Here is a 22719-nt window from a genome sequence, read left to right as displayed (position 1 = left end):
TTTTTCTTAAAAGCCATAATGCTTTTTACAGGCCAGGTAAAGTTTGCCTCCTCTTTGACTTGTTTGTAATAAGTGCCACGTATTGTGATTTTTTTTTTTTTTTTAAGTGACATTGATGTTTGGGTCCCAGAACCAGACCACTCAGAAGTTCCTGCTGAATGGTGGGATTTTGATGCTGATAAGTCACTTCTTATTGGAGTCTTTAAACATGGTAAGTGAGAAGGAAGGTAGGTAGAGTTGTCTTCTGTGTATAATGTAATTCTCTGAGTTTCACGATTTCCACCTATAGCATCATTCCAGTAACACTGATGTTATTATACATACCATGTAAAGCACAAACAACCAAATTTTGTCTGTCAGTCCCCACACTTCTTCACAGAAGGGGGTGGCCTACATGACCTGCCCCTCCTAGACAGAAGTCTCACTAACTTCCCCTCAGGAAGAGTTCTTATGTGAGTGTATTGTGTATGATCAGTTTTCCTCTTTTTCATTTTAACTATAAATTCAGTCTAAACTTTTAAATATACCTATGCCAGACCACGTAATATTTTGGTGATAATTTCTAGAAAACCTGCCTTACCCTGTACTGTTTTAATATACGGTCCCTTTAGTCCAGGAGCATCACCCACTATAAATATGAGGAATGCTTATATTCATCCATCTTTTTTCTTATCATTTTTACTTTCATAATTGGTGATCCCTCCAGGTTATGAAAAATATAACACCATCCGAGCAGACCCAGCATTATGCTTCTTGGAAAGAGTGGGAAAACCTGATGAGAAAGCAGTCGCTGCGGAACAGAGGGCAAATGATTATATGGATGGGTATGTGCACTTCGGGGGCTTGATTTCTCCGTATATCTCTATCAACAGCAGTATGTTTTGTTGCTTATGTGTATCTTTAAATAATATAGTAGTGGGGCACCTGGGTGGCTCAGTCGTTAGGTGTCTGCCTTCGGCTCAGGTCATGATCCTGGGGTCCTGCTCCTTCCTCTCCCACTCCCCCTGCTTGTGTTCCCTCTCTCGCCATGTCTTTCTCTGTCAAGTGAATAAATAAAATCTAAAAAGAAAGAAAAAGTAGTAGTAAGGGAATTGGAATTTATAATCTAAGACTTAATGAAACTCTAGTAAGTTAGTGTTTATCCAATGGTGTGATCAAGAAGAAGACTCCACCTGCCCCATACCCATCCTTGTGGTGAGTCCTTCATTTTTCTGTTCTTTTTTTTTTTTTTTTTTTTAAAGATTTATTTATTTATTTATTTGACAGAGAGAGAGTTCACAAGCAGGCAGAGAGGCAGGCAGACAGAGAGCAGGAAGCAGGCTCCCTGCTGAGCAGAGAGCCCGATGTGGGGCTCGATCCCAGGACCCTGAGATCACGACCTGAGCCGAAGGCAGCGGCTTAACCCACGGAGCCACCCAGGCGCCCCACATTTTTCTGTTCTTAATAGTCATGGCCGTTAAAGCCACACAGTTCTAAGGGCATTAGAGGGAAGAAGACAAAGAATATTACAATTGAAGAGAAATGGGATGTTCATTGTAAGTGCTGTAAGGTATTTACTATCTTTGTTTTCTTACCAAAAGGGAAAAGTAGGGGACTGGGTTGAGGTTAATATTACCACACTTAAAAGTGAGCTTGGTAGTAAGAGTCCATTAGAAGCAGGTTTCTTCTGACTTGCCATATAACGTCTTCATGCTATGACTTGGGGTCCTCAAGTTAACGAACAGAAATTTCAGTCTGAAAACATGCTAAAAAGTCCTTCCAACAAGACTCCGTTTGTCCTTGCAGGAGAAATCTTAAGTCCCGTCCAATAATCGTAGCATCTGTTGGTATTTTAACAGGGATGTGGAAGATCCAGAATACAAACCCGCCCCAGCTCTCTTTAAAGATGATATAGAGGTACGCTTCGGATCCAGCTCTAAAGTCCTTGTTTCTGGTTACTCCATGGTTTCCTTTGTGTGTTTTTCCTTCATATGTTTTTCCTTATACACAATTCTGCTCTTCAGAAGGTTAGCTAGGTTAGTGATCTGCTGACAGTCATCACAAACAGTCCTTCAGAGTATGCCTGATCTCCCTTCTAGACACACGGGAGGCCGGGTGGACATGTGGCTGAAATGGAGCCTGCCCACATGCTGCACCACTAGGAGCTAGGTACACAGGGTCGGGGACAAAACCCGGAAGCCAAGGGAGAAGTAGACACTGAAAGTACCCAGCAACAGATAGAAACTAGACCTACATAAAGAGTTAAAAATAGAGGGTAGAGCCTAGAGGAATTCTGAGCTGCTAACGCATAGTTCTGAGTGTTCTGCTTGTAGAAAGTCAAAAGGAAGAGGCTGAGTTGGGTGAAAATACTCTGTGGCATGGGGCAAGGATGTGAAAAGGGATGAGGGATTCTATAATACGAGAGCATAGGAAAGCACTAGATGGTGCTGTAACTATCAGGTAGGGTGTGCTGGTCTTGGTGGCCAAAGGGCTTCAATATCCATCCCTGTATGAGGACTAGAGAGGGTTCGGGCCAGTGTGTGACAGTGAGAATGGAGATCCTGCATACAATGAGAACCCGCAGAGAGCAGTACTCTCTGACAAACAGCCTAGGGCAACAGCGAGGAACTTTACCTGCAGATAGGGACTGGGTAGGGAAAAAATTGTTTCCCCTGAGAAATCATAGCTATAGGCGTGCTTTCTCTTGAGCTTACAGTTGATTCTTTTACATCATTTGCGTGGACCAGGAACTCTCAAACCAAAAATGTAATTATAGAAAAGGTCCCAGGCTAGTAATAACCCTGAGGTATCTAGTAGAAACGAAAAGAAAAAGAATTGTGGAAGAAACAGCATCAGCGTAGACCATACTTGAGTCCTAAAGGTAAAAGCCGTCCATGAAATGAAGTCAAAATCCAAAAATTTAAATATGAGAAGCAATCTACCATGAGTGAATGTTAGCAAACAAAAACCAAGATTAGATCTCTAAGAACCTCTGATGGCGAGCTATTAAAATAGAAAATAAGTAAATTTTTAAATGGTTAAAGACATTAAAGATCCAAGAACAAAAGAAAGAAAGATATATGACTTTAAAAGTCGAGGGATATATGAAAAAACGATTTTGTGTAACATTAGAAGTGTAAAATACAGTCATTGAAAATTAAAACTCAACAAATAGGTTAAACATTGAGCTGGGGAAGCATATTAGACACAGATCTTGAGAGAAGAAATGATTTAGAAAGCAGATTTGAGGAAAGGATCTATAATGTAGCATGACGGCTCAGTTTAGCCCAGTCAGGAGAGAGAAACCACATAGTCCATTGAATAGGGAAAGTTCAATGTAAAGAATTATTGACTCTAGTAGGGGGACTGAAGTGAGGACTAGCCACTGTGCTTAGGGCTGTCAGAGCAGCCAAGGAAGAGCCCTGTCCCTGGCAGGGCTGAGATGCTGTTTTGGTTTTTTTTTTTTTTTTTTTTTTTTTTTTTTGAGAGGGCATGGCTACACCTCGTTGGATGGCAGAACAGTTACTGGGATGCGCTGCCGGCACAACTTACTGGAAATCCACCCTCCAGGGTTGCTAAGGGAGCTTTCCCCAGGGAAATGTCTCACAGAAGGAACTCACCTGAGGCCAAGGCTACTAGGGAAAGCTGCTGGCCAGCAGGCATGTAAAGAAGCTGCTGGAACTGCAGAGGTGGGCGCTGGGGAGACTCCCTGGGGAGGCTTCTGTGCTGTGGGAGCTAAACCAGGGAGGAGTTCACCCAAACCAGAGAAGTAAAACCCTTTTCTTCCTGCCGTGCCTCTCTTGCTGCCACAACTGAGAAAGCTTAACATCATACTGGCTGGCAAAAAATAATATTTAAAGAGCCCAGATCCATTTTCTTAGAGCCAGTAAAAGGTATGGGAGGGAGTAAATCAATATGAAAAACTCTTTAGAGACAAAGAGGATGGCATAATAATGTCTGGCACATGTCTAATAGGTAGTCCAGAGGGAGCGACCAGAGAGATTAAGGGAGAAGACCTGCTCTGAGAGATAACGGCTGAGACATTTTCAGGCTTAAAGACACGAATCTTGAGATTCAAGAAATAAAGTGAATCTTGACAGGGTTAACAAAATTAAATCCACTCCAAAAAAACATCCTGGTGAAATTACAGAATTCCAAACAAAGAGCAGATGTTAAAAGCAACCAGAAAAAAAAGACCCACTTACAAAGGGATGATGAGAATTCTAACTTCAGGCTTTTCTAAAACGACAAAAAATAGTAGTCATTGGAATAAAACTACTATTCCAAGTAGTGACTGTGTTTAGAGTAATGTTGGAATACCTGATTGGAGATGCTCTCTTGACAGATAAAAACAAGATGTATAGTACAAGCAAACTGTTAAGGCTGAAAGAGAAAAGATTTGCAGGTTGTCTGATAATCAAATATAAGAATGAATAAGCTACGAGAGTTGGTATATAGAACAAAAACAAAAATGAAAAACCTGTTATCAATAAAATCTAGGGTGTATTTGCGATTAGAGGAAGGATGGAGGAAAAGCACCTGGCCTAAGCATGATCATGGAAGGGGAAAGTTTTAGTGGAAAATAAGTGGACTGAAGTGTACAAGGCAATAGAGAAGTGTAAAAGGGTAGGGATTAAGAACAATATATTAATTTTTTTTATTTTTTTTGCGCTAAATACATCATTAAAAATTCTGTTGCAAATAGTTCTCTGTTACTATTAAGAAGCTTGGTTCCCTTTGCGTCTTTAATGTATCGTGACCCAATCACCCTATGACAAATTTCTGTTTTCTTTTAAAAGGATGATGTGTCTTCACCAGGAGATCTTGTTATAGCAGATGGAGGTAAATTGCATTTCTCTCTTTTTACTTAGTGGAAACTCGCATTCTCAGGATACCATGAAATCGATAAACTATTACGCTTCTATGATGTTTTAGATGTGTATGAAATTTTTATTGAAGACCATCGTAGTCTTTATGGGACACACTAGTTGACTGGGAATTTAACAGTATTTTTAGTTGCAGATCTTTATGCCACGACTCACTGAGCTTTTACGGAATCAAAGCTTTGATGATTTTATGGCGTGATTATTAAACTTAGGTATCAGATTTCATCATTAACATGTTGATTCAGTAATCCATTCAACAGCTTATTAGTTCCATATTAGGAATCATATTAGGAACCAGCCTTTCTTACACCCCTCTTTTGCATAGCCTTTCTTTACAGGGTCTTGCTTCTACTTCCTTCTGATTATCAAGCTAGAAACAGGCTGTCACCAGAGTACACTCACTCACTCCCAGCTAACACCCAAGTGGAATAGGGCCTCATCCTTTCATAGTTTGACTAGGAAGGAAGGAGTAGTATTTGCTTAGCATGAATGATTACCACTTAATTATGGTATATGTAATTATAAGATTATACCCTGGAAATAGCTAGATCCTCTACTTTATTACGTGAATAAAAGCTTAAAACTGATAGCATTGTCATAGGGAATTTTTTATAATATATGTTCCTCACTAATGACCTTTAAAATTGTTTTGATTCTCACATAAATGGAGATAAATTTAATATAGAAGGTGGCTTTAATTAAGAGTTTACAGTTTTCAACTTCTCAGGGATTTCATTTGACCTTTAATTCGTCTAAATGTAAGGCATTTGAATATTTGCTAGCCAGTGAAATGTATCAGACCTGGAAATGCAGGAGTTGTGTTTCCTGTGTAAGGGATATTCAGTAGATAGTATATGGTTCTTTAGTGCCCTGTGACTTACTTACTTTGAGCTGCTCTTCAAATTTGTTGTAATGTTTTTAGAGCTGTAGTTAAAAGAAAACTTTTTTATAATGAGAGGTTTGGCTTGTGTGGGTTTTTCCCCAAATACTCAGATGGAAAGAAAAAGATTTTAAGTAAGGGAATTTTGCTGTTTTTATGAGTTTCATTTCAGTATCTATTTAGTCTTCGGGGGCGGGGTTGTTTTTGGTTTTCAGCTGGGTTTTTTTAATTATTATTGACATGAGTTTCTTTAAATGTAGATGGTCAGCTGATGGAAGGTGATAAAATTTATTGGCCGACTCAGTCAGCTTTAACTACTCGTTTGAGGCGTCTCATCACTGCATATCAGCGTACTAATAAAAACAGACAAATCCAGCAGATACAGCCTACTTTCTCAGTGCCTGCCAGTGTAATGCAGCCTCTTTACGAAGAAGCCACCCTCAATCCTAAAATGGCAGCCAAGATAGAAAGACAGCAGAGGTAAGACAATAGCACTAAATTTTTAATATTAGTATAATTGCATAAATATAGTTATTCATTCAGAAGGCTGTTAGAGTGTGAATATCTCATTTTGTGAAAAACACATAGGGAGAGAAGTTGGTCAAAGCAAAGTGTTTTATGCATGCACACACATGTATACAACAAATAGGGTCAAAGATTATTGCATTTTATGGCTCCTGGCCATGCTTCATATTCAGTCATTATTTTGTCATGCTTACGAATAGGGAGTTATTTAAAAAATGAAGTTGCAGGGGCGCCTGGGTGGCTCAGTCAGTTAAGCGGCTACCTTCGGCTCAGGTCATGATCCCAGGGTCCTGGGATCAAGCCCCACATCAGGCTCCCAGCTCAGCAGAAAGCCTGCTTCTCCCTCTCCCTCTGCTTGCTGTTCTGTCTACTTGTGCTCTCTCTGTATCTGTCAAATAAATAAATAAATAATATCTTTAAAAAAAAAAATGGGGGGCGCCTGGGTGGCTCAGTGGGTTAAAGCCTCTGCCTTCGGCTCAGGTCATGGTCCCAGGGTCCTGGGATCGAGCCCCACATCAGGCTCTCTGCTCAGCAGGGAGTCTGCTTCCTCTTCTCTCTCTCTGCCTGCCTCTCTGCCTACTTGTGATCTCTCTCTCTGTCAAATAAATAAATAAAATCTTCAAAAAAAAAAAGAAGTTGCAAAGCAAACTCAAGAATTAAATTATTAATAAAGCATACATTTAAATTACATGAAATAAAGTTCATTCTACCTTATTTTTACATTATGACATTTATGAAATAGAAGAATGTATGAAAGACAAGTCCATTTATGCTTTATACAGAGGCTGAAGCCTTGGAACTACTGATATCAAAGGGGAACAAATGTAGACATTTTTGCAAGAGAACTTGTTAAGAAGACAGGCACACTTCTTCCTCCCAAAAGCTTTAACTTCTCAAAAAGGATAGAGAATGTTGAAAAGAATAACAATGTTCTGAAATAACCTGGCCTCCATGTTAAGCCTGGGTCCTTGGATGATCTCTGGAAAATACATCATTTTTCTTTTGTATTATTTGCAACACATTCATTGTAACCAGAATTTAGTTAGTCTGAAACTTAAGATTTTTAAATGCCCTAGACATAATCTTCTTCAAATACTACCACCTCAGCAAATACACTGTTTCAGTTATCTATAATTGCATAATAGCCGCCACCCCAAAATATGGTGACTTAAACATGAGTTGTTTATTTCTCACGATTCTGTGGGTTGACCGGGTGGTTCTTCTGCTCCCCATGGTGTTGGTGGGAGTGCCAAGAGGGCCAGACGGAGAAAGTGGCCTCGCCCACATGGTTGGCAGTCGGCCCTGGGAGCTTGAATAAGGAAGCATTCCCAGTGGCAAAGGCAGAAGAAACTGGGATTTCTTAAGGCCTAGCCTCAGGGTTACAAAGTGTTACTTGTGCCACATTCTGTGGGTCAAAAAAAGACACAGGGCCAACCAAGATTAAAGGGAGAGGGAAACAGATTGCGTGGGAAGAGTGGCAGAGAATTCATGGCCATCTTTAACCTCCCACATTCATTTTCCCTTGGCTGGTGGGTTCTGGATTAATCTTCCTAAAATCTAGCTTTGTCGTGATAGTCCATGGTTCCTTATTTACTACAGGTATGAAGTTTGTTTTTAAGCTTCAGTTTAAGAGTCTCTTCAGTTTCAGCGTCGCCATGCATTTCTAATTCTATACGGTACTGTTCCCTCGGCCATAATGTCCTATGTATTCTTGACTCAATACCTAGCTGATATTGTTCCTATCACCTGGGACACCCTTTTTCCTACTCCTTACTCCAAACCTCTCCTTCAGAGCTCAACATCTATCCTATCTCTTCTAATAATTTTTTCCTCAACCAGTCCAGCTCACAGTATTCTTGTTTCCTGCACTCAGATAGCACTTATCCAAGTAAACTACACATTGTCACACTAATATGAAATGTTGTTAAGGACATTGATCTTTGCCTTTCTATGTCTTGTCTTTCTAAGTTATAAATTCTATGATGGTGGACACTGTGTCACATTTCTGTGTGTCCTGTGTAATCTTTTAATCCATCTTTTGTATTCTGTTCCTACTTTTGTCCCCCAGATGCAAGTTTCTTACAATTTGACTGGTTTCCCAGGCTCTTTTTACATCAGTATTACATTAATCTTCTTAAGGTAGCCCTATGATGAAAACAACCTGTTGATGTTTTTCAGAGGTGTCATACATTCTTTCTCGTTCACACAATTTCATAACTTAACCAGGAAAAAGTGTCCATAAATTAGACTGGGTTTGGAGATCTTTGGTGTGTGAGGATAATATTACCCTCTTAAAGCTGAACAGAGACTGTTTTTAGCCAAGTATATGGAGTGTTTCATAATCTGACCCCAACTCTATCTCCTTCTGTCCCCAATAGGAGCCATATCCTTGTCAATCTGGAATGCTCATCATACGCCCAAAATGCAGATTACTTCCTGCTTTGCTTATACTGTGAGCTCTTCCTAGAATTCCCAAGCTCATCTTTGCTTTGTTCCATCTTATAAGCCACTTACTTCTGTGATGCTTTCTTCATCACTCTAGTCTGAAGTGGTCCTCCCGTCTTCTATGCTCTCCTAAAATTCTTGGTTTCTATAACACATACAACTATAACCTACTACCTTATACTAGAAATGTCTTTGAAATGTTTTATCTTTTCCCTAAAGGTAGGGTCATTGTGTCTTACATAATCTTGTATCCCCTGCATATTTTCTTACAGAGTAGATGTGCAAAAAACTGTTATTACCTGAAGGAAAAGAAGCATGGTTGCATAGATGAGTCAGCTAGCATTTTTTTAAAACAATTTCTTTATTTGAGAGACAGAGAGAGTGTGAACGCACGAGTAGGGGAAGGAGCAGAGGGAGAGACTACCCAAGGAGACTTCTGTGGAGCAAAGAGCCCAACATGGGGCTCAATCCCATGAGCCATGGGATCAGGACCTGAGCCTAATCTAAGAGTTGTACGCTTAACTGACTGAGCCACCCGGGCACCCCTCAACTAGCATTTTTAAATGTATATGCATGACAGTATCCTGCACTTAATCCTTTAAAGTGTTAGATACTTGAAATGTTTTTAATTTTATTATAGTCATTACAGTCAGCATTAATAAATATTTTAGTAACCATTGTGACTTTTTCTTTAATCTAACTCAAAATAGATGGACAAGAAGAGAAGAAGCTGACTTTTATAGAGTAGTGTCTACATTTGGAGTGGTATTTGACCCTGATAGAGGCCAATTTGATTGGACAAAATTTAGAGCTATGGCTAGGCTGCATAAGAAAACCGATGATAGCTTGGAGAAGTATTTGTACGCATTCATGTCTATGTGTCGGAGGGTTTGTCGTCTTCCTTCCAAAGAAGGTAGGTATAAAATTTCTGTCTTTCCTGGTTTGGGTCAAAGAAGCAAAAAGTACTAAAATTCAGAAATCTCCAACTTGTTTATTTCTGCACTAATTCAGAACATCAGTAATTTTTCAGAATTGTAAATAAACTATGTTCAAAGATCTCCCTGTTTGTAAATCCTGCTATTAAAATGAGATCTAAAAAGAATAAAGTTATACCCTTAGTTTTGAGGAATGGCCAGTGCTTATTCAGTATTAGACTGATGATCGGGGGAGGTAGTTATGATACGGTAGTTTTTAGTCCATCTGCTAGGAACTGTGTTGGAGGGCTTATTTACATGAATAATCTTGTAAGGAATGAGGCCTCCGCTTAAAGAACATTTTAAAGAGTTTTAGTAGGGGGGAGAAAAAAATCACCCAGAGCCTTAAAAAAAAAAAAAAAAAAAAAAAGAACTAATCAGATGGGCTGATACTCAGCCAAGGCCCTGTTCTGGGGTGAATTTCATTGTCTTCAAAGCCCAGAAAAATAACTCATCCTGTCAGCAACTCCTCTTGATGATGATGCTATAAGCCACTGTCTCCATTCTTTGTTGAATATGATTTCTGACTGCTAAACCCAGTGGCTTCCTACTCCTATTTCATAGTAAAAATATAAATGGCTAATAAAAGGACGTAAATTTCACGTGAGTTTGTTTGCTTGTTTTAGTTTTACGTCCTAACAGACCTGCTGTCAGTTGGCTGAATAGAGTAGCCCATTACTTGATTACCCAAATATCAGATGATTCAGAGTAGATTTTGGTCTACTTAGACATCTTCGTAAGACTAGCAGTGGGTTTAAAAAGACAGATAAAGCAAAGTATTGTTTTATTCTATTATTTATGATTGCCAAGAGGCCCTCATTTCTTTTTTTATTTTTTTAATTCCCATCAACACTGCAAAATGCAGTGAATAAATTAACCACTTTGGACTCCAGTTTTAAAACAAAAAGGAAGAGTTAATTACTAAATAATGATTGAAAACATAGTATTTTCCTGTTGGAAATGGAAGTGAAGTTTTACTTAGATCAGTTTTCCAAACTTCCTCAGGTCATAGAGCCCTCACTATCTCTAATTTTTCTCAACACCTGAGGCCAAAAGTTCTGTTTAATGAATAATTAGATCCAAACAACTTAATAAGTATTTATGTCCAACAGTCTAGTGATTGTTTGAAAACATAATATAAATTGAAGGAAAAAATACTACTTTTCTTTCTTAAATAGCCACACTTACTTATCAATGAGATGTGTACACCTACAGGCACCATACATCTCTCAAACCTTGGAGTAGAATGGATACTCCCACTCTTGTTTCCTGTTCCATTACTTCTTTTTTTTTTTTTTTTAACTTTTTATTTTGAACTACTTTAGACTTTCAGAAAAGTTGCAAAAACCTATAGAAGTTTCCATGTATCCCTAACCTTGCCTCTTGCATGACTAATTATAGTATCATTATCAGACCAAGAAATTAACATTAGTCCAATGGCATTACCTAAACTGTAAAACTGGTCAGAGCTTACCAGTTTGTCCACTGATGTCCTTTTTTGTTCCAGGATCCCACATTCTGTTTAGTTGGTCTTCTCCCTTAGCCTCCTATAGTCTAAAAGAGACCCTCAGTTTTTCTTGTCTTTCATGGCTCTGATACCTTAGAAAAATACTGACCAGTTATTTTGCCACAAATCCCCCAATTTGGATTTGTCTTATGTTTTCATGTGGTTGCAACACACAAGTGGTGTGTCCTTCTCAGAAAGTACCATGGGTTCAGAATGTCAGAATGTCCAACACTGATGGTGTTTCCCTCGATCGCTCGGTTACAGTAGTTTTTGCCGTTTCTCCAGTGTAAAATCACTGCCTTTTCCCCTGCAGTTAAAAGATATCTTGAGATACTTTGAGAACACACAAATCCTGTTTCTCCTCAAATTTTTCACCCATTGACTTAAGTATCCATGAGTAGGTCCTTGTGTGTAACAGTTTTTACTGTGGAATTCCCCTGCAAGCAAGGACTGTTGCTTCCGTTTCATCTGCTGTTCAATTACTTATTCATAGCAGAATGGACTCGGGTATTTATTTTGTCCTACAGGTTATAACCCAGTACTCTCATTATTTTGATGCTCAAATTGTATGAGCTCCTTTTAGTGACCCCTGCATTATTTCAGCAAACCCTTATCTTTTCTTGAATATTTCTAAACTGCCAGTATCTCCACCCACAATGATATAACCCCATCAGAAGGAAGAGCACAAGATCTAATGTTGAAACTGAACCAGCTCAAGCCATTACTTCACATGGCATTTGATGATGTTCCTGCATTTCCCTCAAATTTTAAGAAAGCCTTTGGTGTTCCTGTGAGTTCTAATGCACTGAGTTACTTGGTGCAGCTAGGGATATGTGGACTTTGGTTTGTTTATGGGGTAGGATTTAACAGTTTTCATTTGTATTTATAAATGAGTTCAGGTAAGTGCTTTTTCTCTCTGATTAAGACACAGATTAGTAAAGACCGCTCCTAGGGGATTTCTTAAATTCTTATATTCACATACTTCTAAAAAATGTTATGTTTTACTTACTTTCAGAAGATCCAGTGTTACATATTATATGTATGGATTTGGGCACTTGTTTTTAAAATTTCTATTTTTCCTCATTTAAAAATATTAAAAAGAAATTCTGGAAACTACACAATGATACTGAGTAGAGGTACATTTTAGAAGTTGCATTATTTGTTCTAACTCCATAGCAAAGTGTTTTTGAGATTAATGTTTTTGTTTTCGTTTTAACATAGAATTGGTGGATCCAAATATTTTTATCCAGCCAATCACAGAAGAACGTGCTTCTAGGACTTTGTACCGTATTGAACTTCTAAGGAAAGTACGGGAACAGGCCCTCCGGCACCCACAACTGTTTGAACGCTTGAAGCTTTGCCATCCAAATCCAGACTTACCAGTCTGGTGGGAATGTGGCCCTCATGATAGGGACTTGCTCATTGGAGCTGCTAAACACGGGGTGAGCCGAACAGACTATCACATTCTTCGTGATCCTGAACTCTCCTTTATGGCAGCTCAAAGGAACTACAGTCAAAGTAAGATGGCTCATTCGAGGACTTCTACCCCACTTTTACAGCAATATCAAGTAGCACTTTCTGCTTCTCCTCTTACCTCTCTACCTAGGCTCCTAGATGCTAAAGGTATTATTCTAGAGGATATGAAAGTTAAAAGTGAAAATCTTAAAGAGGAGCCTCAGTCTTCTGAAGAAGAATCTATGTCTTCTGAGGAAACCAGGACACTAATAAAGTCTGAGCCTGTAAGTCCAAAGAACGGTGTTTTACCGCAGGCCACTGGAGACCAGAAATCTGGTGGAAAAGGTGAAACAGACAGACGCATGGTTGCAGCCAGAACAGAACCCCTCACTCCAAACCCAGCTTCTAAGAAACAGCGAGTCCACAAAAGAGGATCCGAATCTAGTTCTGAGTCTGACTCTGATTCTGAGAGATCATCCTGTTCTTCCAGATCATCTTCTTCCTCGTCTTCCTCCTCCTCTTGCTCCCACTCTCGATCAGGCTCTAGTTCTTCCTCATCCTCCTCTTGTTCTTCAGCATCGTCTTCATCCTCATCCTCATCCTCTTCCTCATCATCCTCCTCCTCATCTTCATCAGAAGAAAGTGACAGTGAAGAAGAAGAAGTCCAAAAGCGAGGTATATGCATAAAGTGCTTTTGCTATTTTAAGACATTTCAAGTGAAAATGAAAAGCGTTTGGTTCAGATAACTTAAGCTTGTTTAAAACTGTTGACTGCAATGTTGCATGTCCGGCTTTGCCTAGAGAAGCACGAGTGAGAAGGAAACTAGCATGACTGGTACACACTCCCTCTTCAGTGTTCAAGGCATTGCAAAATGGGGTAGTTAAACAGAAATTAGGCATTTTACACACTGATCTTAGTTCTTTGTCATTACCTTCAATTTAGCGTTACATTTTTTTCTGAACAAGTTGATCAGTGAACAAATCGGGATTATGTTCTCTAACCGCCACCAGGATTTTTAAGTTAAGCAGTCAGACCAGCAAGAGTATCCTAGGCCCCATTTGGCAGTTCTCTGCTCAGAGCAGTACGGCATAGGAACTACAGCTCGCCCCCAGGGTTGTGTCAGGTGGCCCTCTCCCGAGTGTGCGTGCCACAGCCCACAGTTCATGTGCAGGGAAATGAGTTGACACTGAGGGGGTGCAGGACCCGGAGTCCCTTGTAACAACTCTAGAGACGTAAGTCTCAGGGTGGCCACAAGGATATGCCCCATCGTAGGAATCCCCTCCTTAGAGAACGTTAGTACACCCATCAGGTATTTAAATGGTCCCCAGTCCAAATGCAATTGATCAGTCAGGAGTTTCTCTCTCTCCAGCAAGCAGACCTACAGAGTTTACTGAAGGTCACATTTTCATGCAGAATGGGATGTTTTGTTAACCCTTTCCCCTCAAGCTCCTTAATGCCCTTATTTTGCTTGTGTGCTAATTTTTTAAACAATGAACACTTAATTGTATTTTAGGTGATTTAAACAATGAATACTTAATTGTATTTTAGGTTAATTTTTTCCTTTTTTTTTTTTTAACCATTTGTTTTGACTTCTTTTTCCTTTTTAAATATATCTGAATATTTATATAAGTTTTGAAAAGTATATATAAACTTATTTTATGCAGTCTTTTTGAAACAGTTATTATTGTTCTTAGCAGAAGGTACCCCTCATGTGAAAGCCTATGATGAGGAGAGTGTGGCGTCACTGAGCACTACCCAGGACGAGACCCAGGATAGTTTCCAGATGAACAATGGGACGCCAGAATCCGCTTACATCTTACAAGGGGGATACATGCTAGCAGCTTCATATTGGCCGAAGGTAAATGAATACTGTCCTGCTGGAAGAGGTCATTTTTTGAGTATTTTTCTTGTTGCTTTAATGGTAGATAACTCTTCTCATATGGAAAGATAGGTCACCATAAAACAGAGGGCCACATTTTGGTGTTAGCTTCAAAAGTATCAACTGCTGTCATCAAGTAAATAGGTGTACTTGAATGTGTATGTTTCTCAACCTAACCTTAGAATGTTTAGAATACGAGATAATGAACACTTAGGTTCACGTACAAGTTATGAAATAGGTGCTTTGAGCTGAGTCTCCTCAGAAAAATTTATCATAGTCATTGGTGACTTGGGAAAAAAGTTCACTTAGGTACGTAGGCTTTCAGTGGTAGAATTTCAGGTTGGATTCATAAAATTCTTTCAGTATGTGGCTAGACTAGAACAAGAGTACTTACCTTTAGGAGAATTCTACTCTCATCTAGTTCTGAGTCGTTTGAATTTTTACAAAGAACCTGTATTGTATAGTTATAAAAATAACAGAAGACTATCTCTATCATAAACATTTTTGAACTCTGGTGAAAATTTGTACTTGAATTCTTACAGAATTATGATATGGGTGTGCAAATATGTATACATACCGAATGCACGTATGTTGTACCAGGGTTAAATCCATCAAGGCCCTGAGCCATTTCGTCTCCAATGGTCTGGCCTGGGTGTTAAAATCACACTCTGGGGGCGCCTGGGTGGCTCAGTGGGTTAAGCCGCTGCCTTCGGCTCAGGTCATGATCCCAGGTCCTGGGTTCGAGCCCCGCATCGGGCTTTCTGCTCAGCAGGGAGCCTGCTTCCTCTTCTCTCTCTGCCTGCTTGTGATTTCTCTCTGTCAAATAAATAAAATCTTTAAAAAAAAAAAAATAAAAAAAATAAAATAAAATCACACTCTGATGTGGCATGCTCTTCCAGGACCGCGTGATGATCAACCGGCTGGACAGTATTTGTCAAACAGTGCTGAAAGGGAAGTGGCCTTCAGCTCGAAGAAGTTACGATGCCAACACAGTGGCTTCTTTCTATACCACAAAACTGCTGGACAGTCCTGGCGCGGCTACAGAATACAGTGAACCCAGTGTACCCACTCCCCCAGGTGCCGGTGTTAAAGAAGAACACGATCCGTCAACACAGATGTCAAAGGTGAAGAAGCATGTACGAGAAAAGGAGTTTACAGTGAAAATCAAAGACGTATGTTTATTTTTATTGCCCTAGGACCCGATTGCGATTACGTGTGCAGCATGCTTTTTCTGCAAGTGGCTGCCTGCTCTCACTCTTACTTCCTTCACATACTTGTTTTCTGGTATTTGGATTGTTTTCTTTTTGATATCCAGGTTATTAAACTTGAATGTTCTACTAGAAGGATCGTCATTTAATATGTTTCTCTACCTATACTTCTGAACATAGTCCTTCTGCCGATCAAGAATGCTTTTCTTAAACAGTCTGACAAATTCTAATTGTTTTGGTTCTTTTATATAATGTTTAAATGGTATGTCAGTGCACTTCCTCTTTTAAACATTTAGCATGCCCTGTTATCAGTAACATTTCATTTTTCAGTATGATTTTTGAACCTAAATGGATTACTCCTTGTGTAATACGCGGGTAACATCCTCTGAAATGTCATTTGAATAATGTACTTAGAGATGTGTGTCCGAAGCTGATCGTGTTATAAGGTACTAGTCACATGAACAGCTTTGTTTTGCTCAGACAAGTGTGTATAGTACCTGGATTTTTTTTCTTTTACGGTAGAAAACTTAATATTCATTATAGAAAGGAGTTTTTTTTTTTCTTTAGTTGGTTTCTGAATAAGGAGAGAAGTTAAGTAATGTTTCAGCGTTTTTATTTCACTTTTTCTAAGTAAAAAAAAATTCTCTTAATAACTAAAATGAGTTTTTTAATTGTTTCTTTCTCGATAATGGTGTTTGTTAACAGGAAGGTGGTTTGAAGTTGACATTTCAGAAGCAAGGGCTTGCTCAGAAGAGACCACTGGACAGTGAAGACGGTGCTCTGGGACAACAGCAGTATCTGACTCGGCTCCGGGAGCTGCAGAGCGCGTCAGAGACCAGCCTCGCCAACTTCCCCACATCCACACCAGTATCAGGTGAGTGTGACGACAGTAACTGCCTAGGCATGAAATACTCCTGCTGTCATTTCCAGATGCTCTTTTATTTATTTCTGTTTCTGTATATAATCTAATTTTAGATCTTTAGATCTTAATAAATACCTGTTGAGGCTTTTAATATGATATTTTAAAGCAGGGTGCAACTTTGTTTCAGGATCCTAAATATTTGGCTGGAAATACTCTGTCAAGTCGTTTTATATCGATACAAGTTCAGACAGCAGTTCAAAATGAAAGCAGATAGTCAGTGTTAAAGGCAAACACCTAAATCACAAATTAGTGATGATTAGTAGAGGAAGTTAGAATGAGAAGTTCTAGAAAGACTTCAGTGATAGTGTAGTTCAGTCATCTACAGGACACAGGAATTGTTACAGCTAATCCCTGAAAGATAATACTTCATTCTCGTGGAATATTTGCAGGAAAAGATTGTGCTGGCCTAAAACAGCCCTTTTCATTACTGGGCAGCTGGGATCATCACAAAATTCCTTCTTACTTGGAAGCAAATTCTGCCTGCAGTTGGTTTTTCTTAATGACCGAAATTCTGTCTTTATAAACGCATTGCAGAATCAGCCTATTCCCATGTCTCCATGATAGTCTTCACATTTTGAAAGCAATGATTGTATCTCCTCCTCTCAAATTGGGACTGTCTCTCTTCCAACATTTTGACACTTTGAATCAACAGTCTTTATTAAATACCAAATTGGAGCCATGAGTTGTGTGCTCTGTAGGCATTGAGGAATCAATAAGAAGCTTGTTTTGTTGATCTTGGTGTAACGTGCTTTAATTTGTCTGTGTCCCTTTTATAAGATGTGGTATGAAAAAATTGAGAATTTTACTCATGATCAGCTGAATCTTTAAAAAGTGCAAGTTGTTGGGGTGCCTGGGTGGCTCAGTGGGTTAAAGCCTCTGCCTTCAGCTCAGGTCATGATCCCAGGGTCCTGGGATCGAGCCCCACATCGGGCTCTCTGCTCTGGAGGGAGCCTGCTTCCTCCTCTCTCTCTGCCTGCCTCTCTGCCTACTTGTGATCTCTGTCTGTCAAATAAATAAATAAAATCTTTAAAAAAAAAAAAGTGCAAGTTGTTGATTAAAGCCCATTAATGACTTGAATTTCCATTATACCTTCCATATACATAAGGCTAAACAGTTTGTTTCGTATTCTGCTAACTCTGGTTGCCATGCAGTACTTGGAAACATGTCAGAACTCCTGTTGTACACGTGCACGGTGTGTGGAACTCCTAGGACTGGGGAACAATGCTTTATTATAAGTGTTAAATTGATAGCTATTCCCAATTGCTGCTACCGTGACTTTTTAATTATAAATTATAATTAAATTATAAATTAGTATCATCATCATCATTACTTTGGTCTCTTACAGATTCATTAACCATTCGTTGTAATTCTCCAGTTACTAGACTTTGAGAGATGCGTAGCTTGCAGTTCAAAAATGACCCAGCCCTGCTTCTGTCACTGAAGCGTAACTTCCCCAAACTGTGGTTTTCCTTGATGGTATTGTATTTAGGGGAGCTCTGATTTTTTTAGAAAAGGGCGGGGGAAGTGCCTGGGTAGCTCAATCTGTTAAGCATCTGCCTTTGGCTCAGGTCATGATCTCTGGGATCCAGCCCCACATCGGGCTCCCTGCTTCTCCCTTTGCCTCTCCCCCTGCTCGTATGCTTGAGCGCATTCTCTCTCTCTCTTTCTCCCTCTCAAATAAATAAATAAAATCTTAAAACCAAAAAAAAGAGGAGAGTGTAGGAGGATGGGGTAAATGGGTGATGGGCATTAAGGAGGTAGTGAGCACTGGATATTAGATGCAATTGATGCATCACTGAGCTCTGCCTCTGAAACTAATATCCTGTATGTTAATTAGTTGAATGTAAATAAAATTCTAAAAAAATAAGAAATACCACTGCTTGTACTCTGATACCACCATTATAAATGGGATTGACACTTCTGTCATCTGAACATTTTACTGCTATTGCAGCTGAAGGTTGTACAGCCTTCACCTTCAAGTAACCCTTGGGTAAATAACATCGTTAATAGTATTAGCAGTTATTGTAACACAGTCTGCGGCAAATCAAAATATTTAAAAGCCTTAAACATTAAAACCAGATAGAGTTATTATCTTAGCATTGCAGCTCATCCATCTTAATAATTGCGAATGTGAAATCTAGATTTGTCTTCTGACACAACTTTTAGGAAATCTGTTAATAATATTTTGCCTTCCTTTTCTTGTCTATGAAATGAGGCATTGGGGTAGGAGAGAGGTAACCTTGTTGGGTGGGTTAAATAATATATGTAGAGTGGCTACTACGGAGCCTGGCACTTAATTAGATGCTAAACCAATGTTAAAATTTAGCCAATGTTAAAATCTAAAACCTCACAGGTTTTAGAATTAGATACGGAATAAATGCTACTATTATAGTTATTAATGTCCCAAAGCCAAAGCCCTTTTTATGTTTAGGTGGGTACCCTCTGAATTGTATCTGTAAGTTTCAAGTAAAGATACAAGTTGTCATGTAATTTAATTAATGAAGGGAATAGTAAAATAGCATTAAATTACAGTAGAACAAAACTAAAGAACCCATTCCAGAAACTACCTGAAAAGTGAACAGAAGATGATGGTAGCCTGGGGCTGAATTCTGTCATTTACCAGCTGTGACATTGGGCTAGTAAAACTTAATGTTTCTGATCTCATTTATAAAATAGGCTTAATAATACTCTATGTTTTTGTTTTGTTTTTGAAGATTTAAGAAAACATTTGTTAAACCTAGCTCAGTGTACGGCACCTAGTAGGCATTCAGCAAAAAGAAGCTATTTTTAGTATTGTTATAATTACATCTAAGATAAGTACAATACAAGCTTTATAGAATAGATAGGTTAAATTTTCCATTTTGGATTCTAGCTTAAAATAAATCAATAATGTTTCTAAAAATCAGTCTCAGAAATAAGTCAAGGTAGCTGGGTTGTTTGTTTTTTGTTTTGTTGTTGTTTTAAGAATTTATTTGAGAGAGAGAGCGAGAAAGAGCATGAGAGGTGGGGAGAGAGAGAAGGAGGTTCCCTGCTAAGCAGGGAGCCCAACAGAGGGCTCCATCCCCAGGACCCTGGGATTATGACCTGAGTCAAAACCAAGAGTCAGACGCTTAACAGACTAAGCCACCCAGGTGTCCCAGTAGCTGGATTTTTTTTTAAGAAAGAAAATAAAAGACGTTACGATAGTACCTAACTGGCCAAATAGAATATGTTTATGAATGGCCAAATAGAGTATGTTTATAAATGTACACTTTGGTATGTATACAATTGTTTTTTCCAGAGAGAATTATAGTAAGTACTTTTTTATATAACAATGGAATAGCAGTAAAGGGAAAGTAGAAAGTAAGTAAGACACGGTCTACCTTTCAGTTACTTGGTAGACCAAGACCTAAATGTTAAAATATTAGCCAAGATATTTAAAAAACAAGATAATATGTTTTGCTACACAGCACATTATAGTTAAAAAGTACTAGAGAAGAGGGAAGTCACTACTGTGTAGAAACTTAGGCGAAGTCCTCTGGAAGAGGTAGAATTGAACAGGGTCTGTAAGAGGAAGGTCAGATCATGGAAAGTGACATTCATGGGAGAAGGGGGAGAAGGGCAGGGAACAGCATGGACCAGAAGCTTAATAGTATGGCTTTGTGATAAGACTGACCTAGCTAGTGTGTAAATTCCTACTGGAGAGAGATTTGTATGAAAGCAGAGCCTGCTTAGAAAAGGTGAATCCACATTATAGACAACATGAAAACTGAGCTGGTACAGGAATTAGGGGTTGGGGGGTCTTGCAGGAAAGGGGCTGATGAAAGCCATCTCATTCATATTAGAATAAGAAACCATGGGAACATCTTATAAAATAGAATGATACTTTTTAAAATGATACTTTGGGAAAGTTGGTTTATTATTATAGCTAAAATGTACTACAGTGAAAGTATTTTTAAATCATGTTTATAAAATCTGGTTATAATGAAATTCACTTTGTAGACAATGAAAATTTTCCTTTTTTTTTTTTTTTTTTAATGAAGTTATGTCACATTCCTAGGCAGAGGATCATAGGGGAAGAGAGGAAAAAAATGAAACAAGATAAAACCAGAGAGGGAGACAAACCATAAGAGACTCTTAATCTCAGGAAGCAAACTGAGGGTTGCTGGAGGGGAGGGGGCTGAGAGGTTAGGGTGGCTGGGTGATGGACACCGGGGAGGGGGATGTGCTGTGGTGAGCACTATGAATTGTGTAAGACTGATGCATCACAGACTTGTACCCCTGAAACAAATAATACATTATATGTTAATAATTTTAAAAAAGTAAAAATTTTTTTACTAAAATTATAAAAGTTATGTGACATTCCTATTGTGTTTTTATATGCAAACATGGTTTTTAATCATTGTAACTAGCTATTCCTTACCATATGAATTAAGGTACCATTTTGAAACTGAGATGTGGCGAATATAAGTGGCCTCCATAAGGTTACATGACCAGCCAAAGGGCAACTTCTTATTCAGGGATACACTGGACTTGCTCTAAAAATTCTCCTTTGTGGTGCCTGGTTGGCTTAGCATTAAGCATCTGCCTTTGGCTCAGCTCATGAACCCAGGGTCCTGGGCTCGAGCCCTGCATCAGGCTCCCTTCTTTGCGGGAGGCCTGCTTCTCCCTCCCCTACTTCCCCTACTTGTGTTTCTGCTCTCAATGTCTCTGTCTCTGTCAAGTAAGTAAATAGAATCTTTAATAAAATAATATAAAATAAAGGGAGTGACAATCAAATTTGTCTAAAAATAAAAAAATTCTCCTTGAATGATTCAAAATGCATTTCTCACTATAAGCTGTGAAATGTTTTAAAGGAAAAAAAATCTCATCCTTAATAATTTCTTTTTTCTTAAGATTTATTTTATTTTATTTTTTCTAAAGATTTTATTTATTTATTTGACAGACAGAGATCACAAGTAGGCAGAGAGACAGGCAGAGAGAGAGAAGAGGAAGCAGACTCCCTGCTGAGCAGAGAGCCCAATGCGGGGCCCAATCCCAGGACCCTGGGATCCTAACCCAAGCCGAAGGCAGAGGCTCTAACCCACTGAGCTACCCAGGCACCCCAAGATTTGTTTATTTTAAAGATTTTATTTATTTATTTATTTATTTATTTATTTATTTATTTGACAGAGAAAGAGAGAAACAGCAAGAGAGGGAACACAAGCAGGGGGAGAGGGAGAGATTGTCTTAAGCAGTCTCCATGCTAAGCACAGAGTCTTACTCGGGGGACCCAATCTCACGACCCTGAGATCACAACCCAAGCCGAAACCAAGAGTCGGAGCATAACCAGCTATGCCAGCCAGGCACCCCAGTATTTTCTTTTAATAAGAGAGTTGTAGATTACATACTTCTTGAGGACAGGAACTGCGTTTAACCCATCTTTGAACCATCAGAGTATCATTCATACCTCTTAGACGCATTTTCACTGAATCTACTGAAATGAAGAATGATAAAGGTCAATTTGACTTGGCAACTAAAAAGTTAGTGGTGATCTTAAAATACCTTAAGTTGGGGAGCACAAGAATGGACTGTGGGACATTGAAGAATGCATTGGTCATGAAGAAAAGGAGCCCAACAAAGACCAACCTTTCAAAAGTTTTGAAAGTTATAAAAAGGCTGAAAGAGGTTTATTTTTTGTTTGAGTTAGGCCATGTTTTTAAGTTGAGGAGAAGACTCTAGAATAAAATATCTTGGCACAAGGGGCACCTGGGTGGCTCAGTGGGTTAAAGCCTCTGCCTTCGGCTCAGGTCATGATCCCAGGGTCCTGGGATCGAGCCCCGCATTGGGCTCTCAGCTCAGCAAGGAGCCTGCTTCTCTCTCTCTCTCTCTCTCTCTCTCTCTCTCTCTGCCTGTCTCTCTGCCTACTTGTGACCTCTCTCTCTGTGTCAAATAAATAAATAAATTTAAAAAAAACTTGGCACAAGAAAGTATAGATAGTTGAAAATACAAGCTTTCAGAAAATGTAGGAATTAATGGATTCAAAGAAAAAGGAAGGATTTGTCTTTTTATTTGAGAAAGACTTGCTTCTTCCTCTAAAA

At 39.0% G+C, this 22719-nt stretch overlaps 1 protein-coding gene across 18 annotated transcripts in view; it reads left to right on the top strand.

The window, feature by feature from the left end:
* Positions 1 to 22719, top strand: part of CHD9 (chromodomain helicase DNA binding protein 9) — a 222631-nt gene that overhangs the window by 186317 nt on the left and 13595 nt on the right. For 10 of the 18 annotated variants that reach the window (XM_047711790.1, XM_047711794.1, XM_047711800.1 and 7 more), the window contains 10 exons: positions 108 to 211; positions 707 to 824; positions 1839 to 1896; positions 4779 to 4821; positions 6006 to 6225; positions 9426 to 9628; positions 12418 to 13326; positions 14346 to 14509; positions 15430 to 15702; positions 16444 to 16612. In XM_047711790.1, the coding sequence (XP_047567746.1) occupies positions 108 to 211; positions 707 to 824; positions 1839 to 1896; positions 4779 to 4821; positions 6006 to 6225; positions 9426 to 9628; positions 12418 to 13326; positions 14346 to 14509; positions 15430 to 15702; positions 16444 to 16612 (2261 nt within the window). Of the gene's footprint in view, positions 1 to 107; positions 212 to 706; positions 825 to 1838; positions 1897 to 4778; positions 4822 to 6005; positions 6226 to 9425; positions 9629 to 12417; positions 13327 to 14345; positions 14510 to 15429; positions 15703 to 16443; positions 16613 to 18005; positions 18205 to 22719 lie in introns of those variants that run through there. The other 8 variants (XM_047711798.1, XM_047711796.1, XM_047711801.1 and 5 more) reach the window with 4 other exon arrangements.

This window comes from Lutra lutra, chromosome 17 (genome assembly GCF_902655055.1).
Source record: "Lutra lutra chromosome 17, mLutLut1.2, whole genome shotgun sequence".
NCBI lineage: Eukaryota > Metazoa > Chordata > Mammalia > Carnivora > Mustelidae > Lutra > Lutra lutra.
The sequence above is the reverse complement of the archived record's forward strand: the minus strand, read 5'-3'. Positions and strand labels throughout refer to the sequence as shown.